The 16,739-nt window shown below is 40.3% G+C and overlaps 1 protein-coding gene across 1 annotated transcript; it reads left to right on the top strand.

Annotated features, from left to right (window-relative positions):
* The first annotated feature begins 220 nt into the window (after window positions 1-220).
* UBXN2B (UBX domain protein 2B) lies at window positions 221-14,736 on the top strand. The gene is made up of 9 exons (XM_033075386.1): window positions 221-346; window positions 2,814-2,914; window positions 4,450-4,521; window positions 7,040-7,199; window positions 8,573-8,650; window positions 9,939-10,048; window positions 10,514-10,651; window positions 10,782-10,943; window positions 13,088-14,736. The coding sequence occupies exons 1-9, from the start codon at window positions 221-223 to the stop codon at window positions 13,248-13,250; spliced, it is 1,110 nt and encodes a 369-aa protein (XP_032931277.1). The 3' UTR covers window positions 13,251-14,736.
* Window positions 14,737-16,739: the final 2,003 nt, after the last annotated feature.

Here is a 16,739-nt window from a genome sequence, read left to right on the forward strand (position 1 = left end):
CATACAGCCAGTAAGCAGGGTTTTGAGTACTGACAAACAAGCTACGCAGGTCGCCTCGAATGAATGCTGATGGTTCTGTTTGCTGAGCTGCACAAGCACTGTAAAGTTCAGACGATCGGGGCCCGCACGGCCGGCACGGCACAGCCCCTCCCGTTGCCATGGCGGCCGCTCCGGCGGCGCTGGCCCCGCCCCGCCCGGCCCTCGCCACCGCCTCCACAAGATGGCGGACGGCGGGGCAGCGCCCGCGCAGCCGGACGGGGATGTGCCCGCGGCTCCGGCCGCCGGCAGCCGCAGGGATCGGCAGCCCCGGAGCGGCGGCCGCCCGCCCAGCGCCCGGGATTTGCAGGTGAGAGGGCGGAGGTGCCGCCCCGCTCCCAGCGCGGGGCCGGGCCGGGCGCAGCGCCGCGTCCCCTCGGGGGCGCCCCAGGCCTTCCCTCGGGCCGCCCCTGAGGGGAGCGGGCGGTGCGCGGGTTCCCCACCGGGACTGCCCTGCCCTGCCCTCTGAGCCCTGCCGGCTTTTCTTCCTTCAGCTCCCACGCCCCTCGTGAGGCTGGGAGGGGAGGACGCCTCTGGAAGAGCGCTAGGCCCTTTAGGAAACGGCATGTGTTCTCCAGCCTACGGGAAGGGCTTTCCCGGCAGTTCACTAGTTGAGTTTTAACTGTCCGTGGATGCAGTGCCATTGCATTTCCTGATTATTTGATAGGAATGTCTTGTCCCGTATGAAAATGTCAGTCTCTGCAGATGTGATGTAAGACTAAGGGCAAGATCTTTTCCCAGGTGTGTGTGGGAAACGTAGAGTGTCATCACACTTTTAAGCATTGGTGCTTAGAAGCTAATTGTAACCCCTTTAAGCAGTATTCCTTTTTTGCATGTGATTTGTCACTTTATGAAGGTTCAAAATCTTTTAGCAAGAAATTAATTGGAAAGCAGATGGAACTTAGTAACTGAAACTGCCCCTGTTCTATTTAATTATACTTACTTAATAGAGAAAATGGGTATTGGTTTCTTGGTTTGTTGCTTTGTTTTTTTGTTTGTTTGGGTCTTTTTGGTTTGGGTTTTTTTTTTTGGTTGGTTACTGTTTGGAAATTTCCTAGCTTCTTCTGAAGGTTAGTTTTGCTGCAATCATAGGATGCTTTGAGTTGGAAGGGGTCTTACGGATCATCTAGTTCCAGCCCCTCATGCCAAGGTCAGGGACACCTTCCACTAGACCAGGTAGCTCAGAGCCCCATCCAGCCTGGCCTTGAACGCTCCCAGGGATGGAGTATCCACAGCTTCTCTGGGGTTTCTGTTCCAATGCTTCACTAGCCTCTGAGTAAAGTCTAATCTGAACCTCTTCTCATGTGGTTTAAAACCTAAACCTCTCCTCTTGTAATTTAAAACCCATTCTGCCTTTTCTTATCACTATCTACCCATGTAAGAAGTCGTTCTCCCTCTTTTTTCTAAGCTCCCTATAAGTACAGAAAGACCCCAGTGAGACCTGTCTAGAGCCTTCTCCATTGTTACTGTTGTGTTGTTCTCCAGAATTGATTTTTCGTTGTTACAATATGTAACAGTAATGAAGTCGGTGTTAATACTCTTGGGTCAAAAGGTCTTACTGAAGCAGACTGGCATTTTGGCTGGATACTTACTGATACAGTAAGTGTTAAACCCCAAGGAAGTAACCCTCCTGGGTCTGTGCTCGATTTGTGGTGCCACGATATGAGACAGAGCATGAGGAAAGCACAGAGGCCTGGCCATGCCCTTCTGTGCTCTCTCAGTATCCCTCAGTCCCTGGATTAGGGATGCTACAGGTACATATGTTGTCTATAACTTACCCATCAGCTTTATGTATCTGAAACATATTTTCTGCTATCCTCAAATGGAATAGAGGTTTTGGCAGATTTTTGGGCTCTCTTTTCTCAATTTAATTTTCTTAATGGATATAATTCCTTATATTTAATTTTCCCCTGCAGAAAATGCCTCATAGTATCATAGAAACAACAAAAAATAATAAGGGATTAATACCCTGTTTTCATAGCAGTGTGTTTTCAAGGACAGATAATGTTTCATTTTATTTTAATGTGTATCCTCTCTACATAAAACTGTAATGAAATTGTAACCTAGTACCTTTTCTGGTGTGTAAAATGCTAAAATGTCAGTCACATAGTGTGAGCCGAGTCGTTTGGGGACAAAACTAAGGATGATCTGACAAAGTAGAGTCTTACTCAGGACAAAAGAAAGATTGCTGAAATGACATTGCAGGTCCCTTGCATAACTTTCTAAGAATTAGCTTGCCAGTGATATGGCAGCATTTTAGGAATCTTTGTGAAAATTTTTGGGTTTGTGTCAGTATTTGGGGAGAGATGCCTTGAATTCAAGCCAGCGAGGCTGAATTTGTTCTTCATCACAGTACAAGATTTTTTGCATTACATTTTTTACATTTCTATCTAAAATGATTGTAACATTCGTTATTTGCTTCTATCAGAGGGGTAGGTTTCTGTTTTATTTCAGTTTGTTACCATTTAGATATTAAGCTGATGCTTAATACCTCTGTATTGTGACTCTGAATCTAATACAAACTCTATGTAGCCAGTGAAGCAGTGGAAACCAAAGGATAGCAGAGTACAAGTTCCAAGTCATAATGGCATTTAAGCATTGTGTAGTTTGGGTTTTTTCATAAAGCACAAAGGAAGTTGAGTTTTAGTTGAGGCTCCTCATGCTGATGTTTCTAATTTTCTGGAGAGATGCATATTTCATGTTAACTTTTGTCTTATTTCTATTCTATGTGTAGTTCTAGAGTTACAGACTTACAAAAAGAGTTCTGTTTCCTACAGCTGGCCTTGGCAGAGTTATATGAAGATGAAGCTAAAAGGCAGTCATTGTGTTCTGACAAGCCAACAGCTACAAAGATCAGTAACCCAAAGGTATCACAGAGGTAAGGTGTGGGGTTTTTTTCAGAAATGTGTGGATAGGTGTTTTATTACCTCACAAAACTTGGTCATTCCTGCTTGATCCCCTCCTTGTATTAAAATCTCATTATGAATTGACATAGATTGAAATTGTGAATCCCTACCATAATGTGTTGTCTGTCTTCTCGGAATGCTTTTAAAATTTATTTAGGAGCCTTTTTACCAGTTATATTCCAGGTATTCCAAAACCTTTTAAACCCACTTCATGTAAGATGCTATAAGTAAAATGTTATGTTGCTCTTTTTTTTATACAGACATAATTTGGAAATCTGCTGTATCAGAAAATTACTTAAGCTGTTTGCTTCTTCAAAATTCAGTAAATTGGCAACTTGTGTGAAACTTGGCAAGTGAGCTGCTTTCAGTCTTGCATTTATGGCAGTCTCTGATGAGACAAATAGTAATTCTAAAAATTATTAGTGGCTCCTTAGTAGGTTCCAATAGAGTGACAGAAGTAAGAAGGACTTCTTAATGAATTTGTCTGGGTTGGGCAGGTGGAATGAAAGACACATGTCTATATTTCAGTCCAGCTTTTGCTGAAACACTGCTAAACTGCAGTGTTTGCAGTTCACGTAACATTTGAAGATTCAGCATAGTCTTGGAATTTTTGTGTAAAAGTATCAGTTTGTAATTAATTTTTAAAAAAATAATTTAAAGAAAATAAATATTTTTAAAACTACTGACAGTGATGCCATAACAAGTCCTGTATGTTGCTTGTTTTTGAATCACTGTCGCCCAGCATGGATCTCTGTTAGAGGAGATCAAGCAAAAGAAAAGATCTTAGTCAACAGTTGTGCTTCAAGTTCACTGCAAATGAACTTCAGGAATTCTCTTCAGGAAGAGAGGCTTCAGCAGAGTATGCAACACTTGGAAGCATGGGGAGTTTGAGGTTTTTTGTTGGTGAAACCACCTAAGCTGACTAACCAGCTACATAGAACTAAGTTTACAAACAAATGAAGCAAACAGCTCCATTCCCCAGTACATCTCATGAAGTTATAACTTCCCACTCCCAACCAAAGGAGAAGCTGCAACACAGTATCTCAAATACTTCAGTGTGATAGTTGGCAAATACTTGTTATTTGTTGGTGTTCATAGTGGAATCTGTGTGAGAAGGAAGAGATGAGTAAGTGACTTCAGTTTGCTCTCAGATGAGAGCAGTGCATTAATTGCATGGAAACAGTGCTGCTTTTCTATGCTATTAAAAAACAGTGCAGTTAAAATAGACCAATAATGACCAGCCAGTCCAACTGTTAATGCAAAATATCTCTGTCCTACATGTGCCTTTTTCTCCTTGTTCACTGAGAAGTATTCATGGCTGTGTACTTAGGCAAAAAAACACCCCAAACCAAAGCAAACCCAAAAAACCAAGCAACCAAACAAAACCCCAAAAACCAGGAAACTCAACTCGATATTCTAAGTTTTTGAAAAAGAAATAGTTTCAGAAGTTAGATACGAAATTTATGTGCCAGTCCTATTCAAATGTTTTCTTTTATTCTCTTGGCAGTCTTAAACTGGATTCTCTTAAAAGGCTGAGAAAACCAGAGAGAAGCATGAGTGATGACAAAGAAAACCAAAGGTATTTTTAAAACAAAACAAAAAAATAATTTATAATTGTGAACGTAATTGGAGTTTGTGTCACGTTCACACTTTGTTCTCTCGTGTTCTTTCAAAATTCAGGTGAGCTGGGTCTGTGCTGCAAAGAGCTAGGGAACTTATTAGAGTGTTAGCTGTACACTGTTGTTGTAAAGTTATATTTAGCAGAATCTGACTGGAGTGATGTAGGACCTGTAGATGCTTTAGCCTGTGTGGTTGTAAAGGTTGTAACTTGCACTTGTACTCAAAAACTTTTTTGTCTTTCTGAATATCCTGAATTTTTCTGTGTATCTATTGCTCAAACATGAGTACAATAATTTCACGACCATAAGGCGCACTGGACTATAGGCGCACCCCCTGGGAGTCAGCAAAATTTGCAACTTTGTAGATCATATAAGGTGCACGGAAACCCGCGATTGTGGAGTTTACTGGCAGGGGCTCAATTTGGAAACATTTTTCACAGATCAGCATAGGCTTTCAAAGGCAGCCGCAGGCGCCCTCCCCGTGCAGTGGACCTGGCACTCCCTCCTGCCCCCGGTGCCAGCAGGCAAGGCTCGGCGCAACCGCAGGGCCGCCTCCCCCTTGCAGCTCCATGCTGCCGCGGTGCTATTCCCCCTCGCGGTGCCATGGAGCCGCCGTGCCGTTCCCTCGCTCAGCTTGGCACTCCTGCTGTGCCGTTCCCTTGTTCGGCTCAGCGCTCCTGCCGTGCCGTTCCCCTTTGCGCCTCCGTTGTGCCGCCCTGCTGTTCCTCCTCACGGCTCTGCAGAGCCACCCTGCTGCCTGTCCGTTTCTCAGCTCGGTGGCACGGCCGCCCTGGCCCCCATCCTCGCTCGGCGGCTCAACCGCCCTAGCACCCGTCCTTGCTCGGCTCAGCGGCTCGGCTGCCCTAGCGCCTGTCCTCGCTCAGTGGCTCGGCCGACCTGGTACCCATCCTTGCTCGGCTTGGCGGCACGGCCACCCCGGCCGCTTCTCGCCCCTTTCCGGCAGCCACACGGGCAGCGCCGCCGGTTCTCGCCCCTTCCCCATGGTCGGCAGCAGCGCCACCGCTTCTTGCCCCTTTCCCGCGGCTGCAGGGGCTACCCCACCGCCGCTGCTTTCCCGCAGCTCCTGCAGCTCTTCGCTCCCCCCACGACTGGCGGCTCCTCGTTCCCCCCGCGCCGGGGCCAGGGCAACTCCCTCCCTGCGCAGCTCCTGCTGGCCGTGGCTGCCCGCTCCCGCCCCTCCTTGTGACTCGGCGCTCCCGCGGCACCACCCCCTGCTTGCAGCTCACACTTCTGGGGTGGCAAATGTCACAACTTTGTACATCAGATAAGGTGCACCGGACTATAAGGCGCACTTCCAGGTTCGGGAAAAAATTTTAGTCTAAAGGGTGCGCCTTGTAGTTGTGAAATTACTGTACTTCCTTTCTTGAATACAAATTCTGTTAAGAATTCTTGTTTCATATCCTTACTAACATTCTTTTAAATCTAATAATTAAAGATTTTCCATTTAAATGGTAGCTGGGGTAATAAACACAGATTTATGTACAATGGAGTCATGTTATTCAGGGATTGACAGTTATGTGGCATTATTAAAACAGTATGATTATACAGTACCCTCATACCCACTACTCTCTTCTGGTAATTGTACAATATGATGGAATCAACACGTTGTGAAGGCATTGATCTGAGAGACAGTTTCACATGGACTAATTGATTTGCCAGTTATTAGTTATGAATTCTTCATGTAATCAAAAGCAATACATTCAGGTTTACCAGATTTTTATTTATATACAGGTTTTTTTACACCATCTATTCCAACAGTATTTAGAGATTGTAGTGCTTTTCTCAAGATAATTCTTGAGGAATATCAAACAGATACACTATTGAACTGAATTATTTATCGTTTAACATTTTGTGCTCAAGAGCTAGTAATAGCGCTGTGAAGGAAAAAAAATTCTGCAAATTAACTTTCACAACAGTTTCTGCAGGTTTTAAAATGCCTTGAAAACTTAATTATAGTTATTAAAAATTTCTATTTCTGATACTGTTGTGAATGGAAGTATGCTAGATCTTTGAATTAAAAAATCAAATTGTGGGACTGTTCAGGTTTTCCAAGAACAGTTTTATACTTTTCTGATAAGGTGGTGTTAGCTGTAAATTTATACTCTATCTAGGCACAGTCCCATGCTCAGGACACCCCTGAGGAAATCAATCTTTCTAGGGTAGGTGACAGCCACATAAGGTGCCCAGTCCCATTAAGACTGTGCTCACTTAAAACTTATGGTCTTGCCCTCTGATCTTTGGGATCTGTTCCAAAAGGCACTTTGTTTCTTTGTTAGTCAAATGTCTTTGGTTATAGTGCTGCTTGTATTGTTGAGAAGGTCAGAACCAAGTGAAACATTTATCAGAAAGAAAAGGTTTTGTGCCAGATTTGTTTCTTTGTTTACTATTTTGGTGGAAAGAGAAAAATTGTGCTTGTTATTTAAAACATTGTTTCTTATATGCATTACTATTCTAAAGATTTTATTCAGGTGACTCAGAATACAGAGGATTACAGATTTCTGGAGCTTCTAGTAATCCGAGTAAAATTGTTGCTGAACTCTTCAAGGAAGCAAAAGAACATGGGGCTGTCCCATTAGATGAAGCCTCAAGAGCATCTGGTGACTTCAATAAAGCCAAGGTAAAAGTTAAGAAGTGTGGTGATCTCTCTTTACATTTGTCTCTGAAATTCATCAAACCACAGAAGAACAAGTACCACCTTCTGTGATTTGCAAAAACCAGATTTGCTCAACATAGTTTTATATTGTCTGTGTTCAAACAGCTTGCTCTAGAAAATAAAGAGAAAGAATGACACAATTTCAGAGGAAATAATTAGAAATCATAATGAACTGGAATAATGTACTTTGTTTTTAATTACAAGTGATTAAACAAGAAATGAGACTTAATTTGCATCCCAAATCTTAGAATTGCTCCTAGAGAGTTGTGGTCAACAGTTCAGTGTCCAGATGGAGGTTGGTGACAAGGTATCTGTAGAGGGACCAATGCTGTTTAATGTTTTCATCAGCAACAGAGACAGTGGCATTGAGCACAGCCTCAGCAAGTCTGCAGGTGACACCAGGCTGAGTGTTGGAGTTGGAGTGCCTGAGGTCTTTGATGCCATCCAGAAGGATCTGGATAAGCTTAAGAAGTGTGCTCATGGGAACCTCATCCTGCATCTGCGTCACGGCAACCCCCAGTATCAGCACAGGCTGGAGGATGAAAGGATCGAGAGCAATTCTGGGGAAGGACTTTGGGGTACTGGTGGGTGAGAAGCTGGACATAACCCAACAATGTGCATTCACAGCCCAGAAAGCCAAACATGTCCTGGGCTCCATCACAAGAAGCATGGGCACCAGGATGAGGAAGGGGATGCTGCCCCTCTACTCCACTCTGGTGAGAGTCTGCCTGGAGTGATACATCCAGCTCTGGGATCCACAGCACAAGAGGAACATGGACCTGTTAGAGTGAGTCCAGAGGAAAACCACAAAAATAATCAGAGGAATGGAGCATCTCTCCTGTAAGGAAGGGCTGAGAGAGTTGAGATTGTTCTGCCTGGAGAAGACAAGACCTTATTACAGCCTTCCAGTACCTGAAGGGGGGGCCTGCAAGAAAGATGCGGATAGACTTTTTCAGCAGACCCTGTTTTGGTAGGACAAGGCATAAAGGTTTTAGACTAAAAAGGGTAGATTCACACTAGGTATAAGAGCGACATTTTTTATGAGTATGGTAAAATACTGGAACAGGTTGCTCAGGGAGGTGGTGCATGCCCCATTCCTGGAAACATTCAAGCTTGTGACCTTTAAAGGTCTTTTCCAAACTGAAGTATTCTATAAGTCTTATATTTGAAAAGTGTACAGAACAGAAGCTGAAATGTGTCGCAAAGCTCATGGATGGCTTTTTTTCTTTTTCAATTTTTTTTTTTTTTTTTTTTTTTTTTTTTTTTTACCTGGGTAAGAATTCTAATAAACTGTTTCATATAATTATTTTAGAAGCTTTTCTTTGTGTTTTTTTCAGTCATTTTCTGGTGGTGGATACAGATTGGGTGACTCATCACAAAAGCACTCTGAATACATATATGGAGAAAATCAGGATGTAAGTAAAATTCATAGCAGAAAACAGAACCTCCAACAGAGGCCTCTTAATCGTGTTTACAGCTAGAAATGCCAGTATTAGTGTAACAATTTTTATGAGGAAAAAAAATTATCTAAATATTAGATACGTGTTCAGTAGAAATTGTTGAAGTTTCTGAAGAGATGTTTATTGGATATACTTAACGCCTCCATTGTGGAACTGTCAGATGTAAGTTACTATGAAATTCTTAGCACACCTCCTTTTCAGTTACTTTCCACCAGGTGTTGTCCTGGATTCTCTTAGCTATGCTAACATTTTAATCCTTTTAGGAATTGGTTCTTGTTGTGGCTTGCAAACAGCCTATCTCAAACTGGAGGGCATGGATGCATTCTAGGGGAGGTGAAGCAGGTTAGAGGCCTTTTTTTCCTATCCCTTAAAAAACAGGATGTGAAGGAGAGGGTGGGGAGAGATGAAGTTTTCTGCACTTTGCTATTTTTGTGAATGGCTGACGCAGATTTTCAGCTGGCTAGGGGGTGCTGTCGTGCCACACAAGGAGCTGCTGCCTTCTACTCTTCAGTAATCCTACTCCAAGTAACAGCCAGCTGTAGCCAGGCAGAATCTTGTTGGAGTGGGCTTTCCATAACTGGGAGCACAAATAGGTTTTGAGAGATGGCCAGTTACACTGACTGGAGAAGCTTAGTTTTTCTGGATGACAAAGCACTTAGAAGGAAGAGAGGTGCAGGTTTTGAATCTGGAGGGCCCTGGCTGGACCTTCATGTAGGATGTAGCAAAATAAGAAGGGAGCAAAGGAGGCTGGTTTCCAAGATTCTTAGCATTTGAACTGAATGGAGCTACGTTCAGCTTTGTTGGAGCTCAGCATGTAATAATTTGAGGAAAGTGGAGGTTTTGCTGTAACTGATGTATCAGCAGTAATTTGTAATTTTACGGGTTAATTTCTTAATTTCTCACTAAAAATTTTTACTGCTTTTGAAAGTAGTTGGAATACTGTGAAGATCACTACACCTTCACTATATCATGCTTTGTGCCATGGGTAGCAAATAAAGAGAATCTTTTTCTCGAGGTAGGAAAGTGGTCTAGAAGATAGTAGTCTATAACTATTGGGCTTTTTCAAAAATAATCTAACAATGACAGTTACAGTGCAATGTATTGTTCCTATTTTTGTCATTTGCTTTCTTGTTTGTGATCTTATAAAATCTGTTTAGTATAGATCAAAATTTCTATAAGTAGTCTGTATGAAATTATACGATCTTATTTGTCTTCAGGTTTTTTTACTTGTTTTGCTTCACAGGTTCAAATTTTGCTGAAACTGTGGAGGAATGGATTCAGTTTAGATGATGGCGAGTTGAGATCCTATTCAGATCCAACAAATGCCCAATTTCTTGAGTCTGTTAAAAGAGGGTAAGTTTAAATGACAACTTTTTTGAGGTATGTCTTTGAAATTAAGAAAAATCTATTCTCCACACACTTATTAAAACCTCCAGACTTCTTTGCCTGAACCCTTAAGATATAGTCTGTATTTGTCACCAGATGTGTGGGGCACTTAGAAATTTGGAATGCTTTGGTTCCTTTGGTGGTTTAACTCTGAATGGTACTTGTTGCCGCAGCTTTTATATTCCCACTTTTTCCTAGCTCATTCTTTGAGTCAGCTGCCAGTATATTCTAGGTTTTGATTGTTAGTTCACTGATGTTTTTTTCTTCTTTTAGGATGAAATCAATTCATAAAACAATTGAATGTGACTTTAAAGTATATATAACATTAGTGTTGACTCCTACTGTGTGTGTACTTCTTGGATGATTTCTTTTTTGCATATATGAATGTAATTGAAAGTGCAATTATTGTAATGTATTACTTTTATAATTAAGGGAAATTCCTTTGGAACTGCAGCGACTTGTTCATGGTGGCCAGGTGAATTTGGATATGGAAGACCACCAAGAACAGGAATATGTGAAGCCCAGACTGCGATTCAAAGCTTTCAGTGGCGAAGGGCAAAAACTCGGAAGGTGAAAAAAGCTAAATCTGTTCTGTGCTCTGTATTCTTATGCTGTTTCATTCCTGTGACTGAAAATTTCAGACAACTTTGTCATGGTTCCATTAGTAACATCTGGTTTGTTTTTTTTTCCAATCCCATAGCCTTACACCTGAAATAGTCAGCACACCTTCTTCCCCAGAGGAGGAGGAGAAATCCATTCTTAATGCACCTGTTCTGATTGATGATTCTATGCCAGCAACTAAAATTCAAATTAGATTAGCAGATGGAAGCCGGTTAATACAAAGATTTAATCAAACACACAGGTAAATTGATTCTGCATCAATGTAGGTAACAGTAACTATTTGAATAAGTTTGTGTTTTGTCGTTAAATGAGTCTTGGCAAGACATCAAAAAGGGGGAAATACCAGCCTTGCTGAAATATATAGGTCTGTGTCACTTTCATTATATGGATACATGATAAACTGACTGTCAAAAAGTACTTCTGTACTTGGAAGTACAATACATGTGATAACTGCAACTTTACACACTTTTATAACCAATTATGTCCTTTGATTTTTTTTTTTTAAGGACATAGTACAAGCCATAACTGTTCCCAGGTCAGCTGAAATCTGCACAGCCCCACTATGTAGTCATCCCAGTCCTGGACCTTCCTTGGGAGGACCAGGTAGATGACTTGGGAAACAAAGTGAGAGCACTTTATTGCTAAGTGTGGAGTATAGTCTCAATTGGAATATAATCCACACTATGGGCAGAGAAATCCTGTGGCCCATATTCAAGAATTCCCATTTTCTACCTTGTTATACTCGAGGTTGTGACATGGGCTATAAGTGTAGACTGCAGCTCATATGCAGAAGGGTATACAGACACTTCATGCTCATTTGCAATTCCAGCATGTGGGTGGACATAATACTGAGAACCAACTTCTGTTTTGGGTGGTCATCTCCTGAGAATTGGCAGCGTGTGAACTTGATGGAGGTTTTAGATTTTTTAGTAGCTTTGCTGATTAGAACTTGGCACCAATTTTGTTGACGTTGGGGCAGTGCCACAAGCGGTGTTGGCCAACCCCATGAGGTTATGTTAGTGCAAGGTTCTGCAAAGCTCTGCTTTCCACTGCTGAGAGATCGTTGGGCAGATATTTAGGCAGCAGTTCCACCCATGCTTAAGCACTGTTAAATCCAGCCTTGACTTCAAATATGCACAGTTGTGTTAGAACATGGCTGCAACTTGAATCCTGACTTGGAGATGGTGTTAGCATATACCCAATTCCATGTTAATACTGTTACATGGAGAGCTCATCTGCTTCCCTTTTTTCCTCCTGGCTCAGAATAAGGACAAAGTGTAGCTTTCTTTGCCTGACAGTATACACAGAGCACAGTGAGGAAATTTTAGCTGAGATGCCAGTAGGGAGGAAGATACATTAGTATTTTTTGATAGTTTAGACCGGATAATATGCTGAGATCCTGATACCCTGAGAGTACAGGCCCAGATCCTTTCTTCACAGCATCTGATGAGAAGTGACTGAGACAAACCATGAAGCTTACTGGGAGCCTCTATAGCTGAGTTGTGTGTTCTTCTGTCTGCATGGAAGGGTAGAAGTGGTAAACTTGCCAGTAAGATCTGTGACAACCTAGATTGTGTTGACAGGAGCTTGTTTAACTATTATTAGCTTTTTCTTGACTGTCAATCTTTATATATATGATCAAATCAGCTGCCAAAGTGCATTACTTATGTCATAGGCCTTGAAGACTGATAGGAAGCTGAAATACCTGCTTGTTCGGCTACAGTAAATTTGGAAACTTAATAATTACAAAAGATCTTCACAGATTTATTCTCAGCTTAATGTCTTAATAGAAAAACCTCAAATTTCAGGATTTAATCTCTAAAATACTATTTTTTAATCTATGTCTTATAAAATTAAATTATTCTTGTTATACTGTGTATGTGACTGTTTTATTAACTATTGTTCAGAAGTTCACTGCCAAGTGAAGGTAGGCGGAACCTCTTGCTACTGAAGTGCATTAATAATTCCTCTCTGCCCTCTCTTCACTGTGACCATATATTTTACGATTCTTTCTTCCATTAATAATTTCACCTTTTTGGAATTTGCTAATTAATAATGAAACTTTTGACAGTGATGTTGAAATTACTTGACTTCCTATGTTAGGTATTGGTTTACAATATACTTCCATGTTACAAATTTTGTTTCTGTTATTTGAGAAAACAAGCAACATTCACTATAATTTTTCAGGTTTTTTTTTTAATGCAAGGACCAAAAGATTGTAGGCTACAATCATTGGTCATCTGGATCAAAGAGAAATGTGAAATCTAGAACTTACTTAGTGGTTTAGTCTGGTTGATGGTTTTGTGTTCTCTGATCATCTTAATGTTCAGAGATGCATGTCAGATGGAATCATATGGAATTTTCATGTCCATATCCTTTTCACAGGATTAAGCATATTCGAGATTTCATTATCCAGTCCCGTCCAGCTTTTGCAACAACGGATTTTGTTCTTGTGACTACCTTTCCAAATAAAGAGCTTACAGATGAAAGCCTGACACTACAAGAAGCAGATATACTTAACACTGTGATTCTTCAGCAATTAAAGTAATCTTGTGGTTGTTGTACCATATCGGGACCCTGCTGTACTGTCATACAATATGTTTCCAGCAGATGAAAGAAAGGTGGTATCAGTGTCTTTTTATTTCCTCTTTTCCAGGGATCATATTTTTGGATTTCATGTCTTCCAGCTATAACATATCTAACTTTTTTTCTTTTAATTTCTCAACATCATTCAGCCTTTTTTCAGTGTTAAAGTTCTGTATGTTAGTATGTTTCAAACCACATCTTATACTAAATGTGAAATGAGATAGGACTTTGTGACTCATTGTTTTGAGAGTGGTGGGGAAAAGAGCATTTTTCTGAAGGGGACAGTATCTTTCATACAGTTGGTAAGATTTGCACTATGGAAATGTTCTATGCTGCATTGACAAACAGCCATTTGAAAACTTAGACTGTAGGTTATGTTTACCTTGCAAACTGTATTAATATTAAGGTGTTCTTTTTAATAGGTTTACAGATATTTATGCCCTAATATAATTTTTGTACGTTCTATTTGTAGTGCTTTGTGGTGTAGTATAATATTTATATTATAGTTTTTGTGTCATTTTCCTTGTCTTGTTGCTCTTAGGAGTGAATCAGTTCAGGAGATGCAAACCTCAGCTGTTGCAGACTATAATAGAATGTTCTTATTTGTATTCTAATTGTACTGCTTGTGATGAGCATAAATATTTTTTTTTCTTGAAAGTTAGAGAAATAAGAGAGACCTCTGTCATCTTGGGGAAATTATGTGATTTAGAGGAGGCCTGTGGTTATTTTGAATCTGAATGTGCAGTTGGACCCTGGGCAGCAATGTGATTCTTTGCACAAACAGTTCCTTAAACAACCCCAAACAAAAATAGGCTGAGGTGTACAAACAGAGAATTGGTCTACTTTTGTGCATGCAAGTGATAGCATAAAAGTTTTAATTGGTCACATATTTTTGACCTGAATTTCAGTTGTTTGTATTTGGAATTTTGGCCAAAGGCATTTTGTAGTATTCACTAGGGATTTGGTTGTGCAGCTTTCACTGTGCTTGTTTGGAAGCTGTGTAATTAAACCCCTTCATTTTTGAGATTATCTATTTTTTAGAAAAACTTGCCCCAACCCTGCAGTATGCAGGTAGGAGTCTTATGTTGGGAGAATCTGACTGCTGTGCTTTAGTAGTATGCAGTTTTTTAGTATTTTTGGATTTATATCAGATGAGTGGATCATACTCTGAAGGAGAGTAGTGGGCTGTATCTCTTGTACCAATGTGTTAAAAATTGCTGTTTTCCGTGTTTATTTTGTTCTGAAAATATCAATACTTGTTTATTTATGTTAAGGTTATAATTGCTTAGTATTCTTATGTTTTTACCTCAAAGTAGATATTTGACTGAGTAGATTTTAAACATAAATTGTATTTGAAGTATTTTGTTTTGCAGTCTGAATATCTGCATGATTTTAATCATAATTCATTTCATGTGCTAAGTAATTAAAGTTTTATGTTTAAGATCACAGACAAGACTTTCTTGTGTTATTCCAAATTTACATTGTGATAAAGTGGTGTCTATGTTGTATGCCAAATATTTAAGCCTAAACATAAAGGAATTGTCATGTCCTATGCAGGTATTTTATATCCAATACACTAACAATTCTCTATATAAATGTGAGGCCAAAGTTTGTGGTATCGATATTGGGCAGTCTGTGGTTTGGGCATATTTCAGTTCAGAATATCACTAAAGTTACATTGCTTATTAGTTCTGAAGAAGTAATTGATTAAGCAGTGACATATGAAGAAAAGAGTTTAACTAAATTAAGTTTTTTCCCTTAGGCCAAAACCTACAACTACATATCATCACAGTCTCCTTGTTTCAAATACCTGTTAAATTTTAGTGTTTAGTGACAGCTGAGAGTATCTGGGGGTCCCAGAAGTTGACATTATTTTGTCAAGCACTAAGAAATTGTATCAATGCTTATGTTTAAATATTTCACTGCTTCTCAGCACTTGAAAGCCTATGGAATCTTCTGTCTCACAATTTTATGAATTGTCACTTGTAGCTAACATCTTGGCATTTTTGGCACAAAACTGTTTTTTGAATGCAGACCTATGTGCATATGCAGTTAAGACTGGCTACAAGGAAGAAAGATCTTGGTAGATGATGATGATCTTTCTCTCACAGTAAGGCTGCTAAGCTTGGGAGTTCCATTTTGTTTCCATTAAATACAGGTAATAATCTTATTGCTTGCTCTTGTAGGCAGCCTGTGGAAGGCTGAGGCTTCACATCTGCTTGACTTTTCTAGAAATCCTTTATCACACAAGAGCCAAATAATCAAAACCTGAATGTTTTCTTTTAAGAAAACTCCTCTGTAATAATTTATTCTGGATAAACACAGCCTTGTTAGTTTTTTGTTCATTTGTTTGTTTTTTCTCTCAGCAGCACACTGATGTTTGAAAACATTCTGCTTTAATTAAACTACTGGGCACACTTGTATAATTAGCATATATTAACAGTTATCTCATACTGTTCTTGCTCTTTGGTGAAAATCTGTCCAATATTAAATGAAGCAAGGAAGAGCACACAAGTACTCTGAGGTGCTATTTGCTAGCTCCCTGCTTAGTTGCTTGCACTAAGTTACAGCTCCCATGGTCTTTAAATTATCTTACTCTGTGCAGGGAGAAGAGACAGATGCATCTCCCCCTTGCTCATGATGCTTAAAGCCAGCAGGCCTCAGCATAGGCATGTGCTGCTTTCTGGGCACGCGAGACACTGAGCAGCAACTCTGGGGTAAATACTGAATCAATGGCATGCCTAAAGCAGTCGGCTTCTGGTGTTCCTGTAGGATGGGTAAAATTGGAACAGGTTCCTGAAAACATTTAAAGTGGGGCTGCTTCTAATTAGCCTGGAAGGCCCTGGCTCTGGAATGGGGTTAGATGGAAACAGTGCAGCAGAGCCATCTACACCCATTTATAGAATTGACTTTGTGACTGGGAGATGATTTTAATCCCTGTGTTTGTTATTACTGAGTTTCATCAAGTTTGAGTTTATGGAGCTGGTTCTACTTCTTAAGGAACTCTCTTTCAAGAGAGCTTTTCTACTGGGTCTTTGGTCCTAAGTTAAATTTCTTCTCTTAAAAGTAGCTCAAAACAAGTAACTTACAAGGAGGAAAACAGTTACAGGCAACGACAGGTAACTTACACAACAGAAAACAGGGCAGTTACTTCACAGGGGGAAAGTATCAGAGGACTGTTTGGTAGAGAAAAGCATAATTTAACAATTTAAACAATTTAAAAAACAAACTAGAAGCTTGTACAAAGCTGGAAATTCAGTTCAGATATTCTCGAAGGGAAATTCAAACACAATTTTCAATAGCAGAACTAGCGGAATGAACCACCTTGAAAATCACCTTCCTTTTTTGTTGTTTTTTGTTTGTTTTTGTTTGGGGTTTTGTTTGTTTGTTTACATCTCATTGTTATACTGGCTTTCTGTAAAATTTGTTTTAATTAAATGAAATTTATTTG

The sequence above is a fragment of the Catharus ustulatus genome, chromosome 1 (assembly GCF_009819885.2).
Source record: "Catharus ustulatus isolate bCatUst1 chromosome 1, bCatUst1.pri.v2, whole genome shotgun sequence".
Lineage (NCBI taxonomy): Eukaryota > Metazoa > Chordata > Aves > Passeriformes > Turdidae > Catharus > Catharus ustulatus.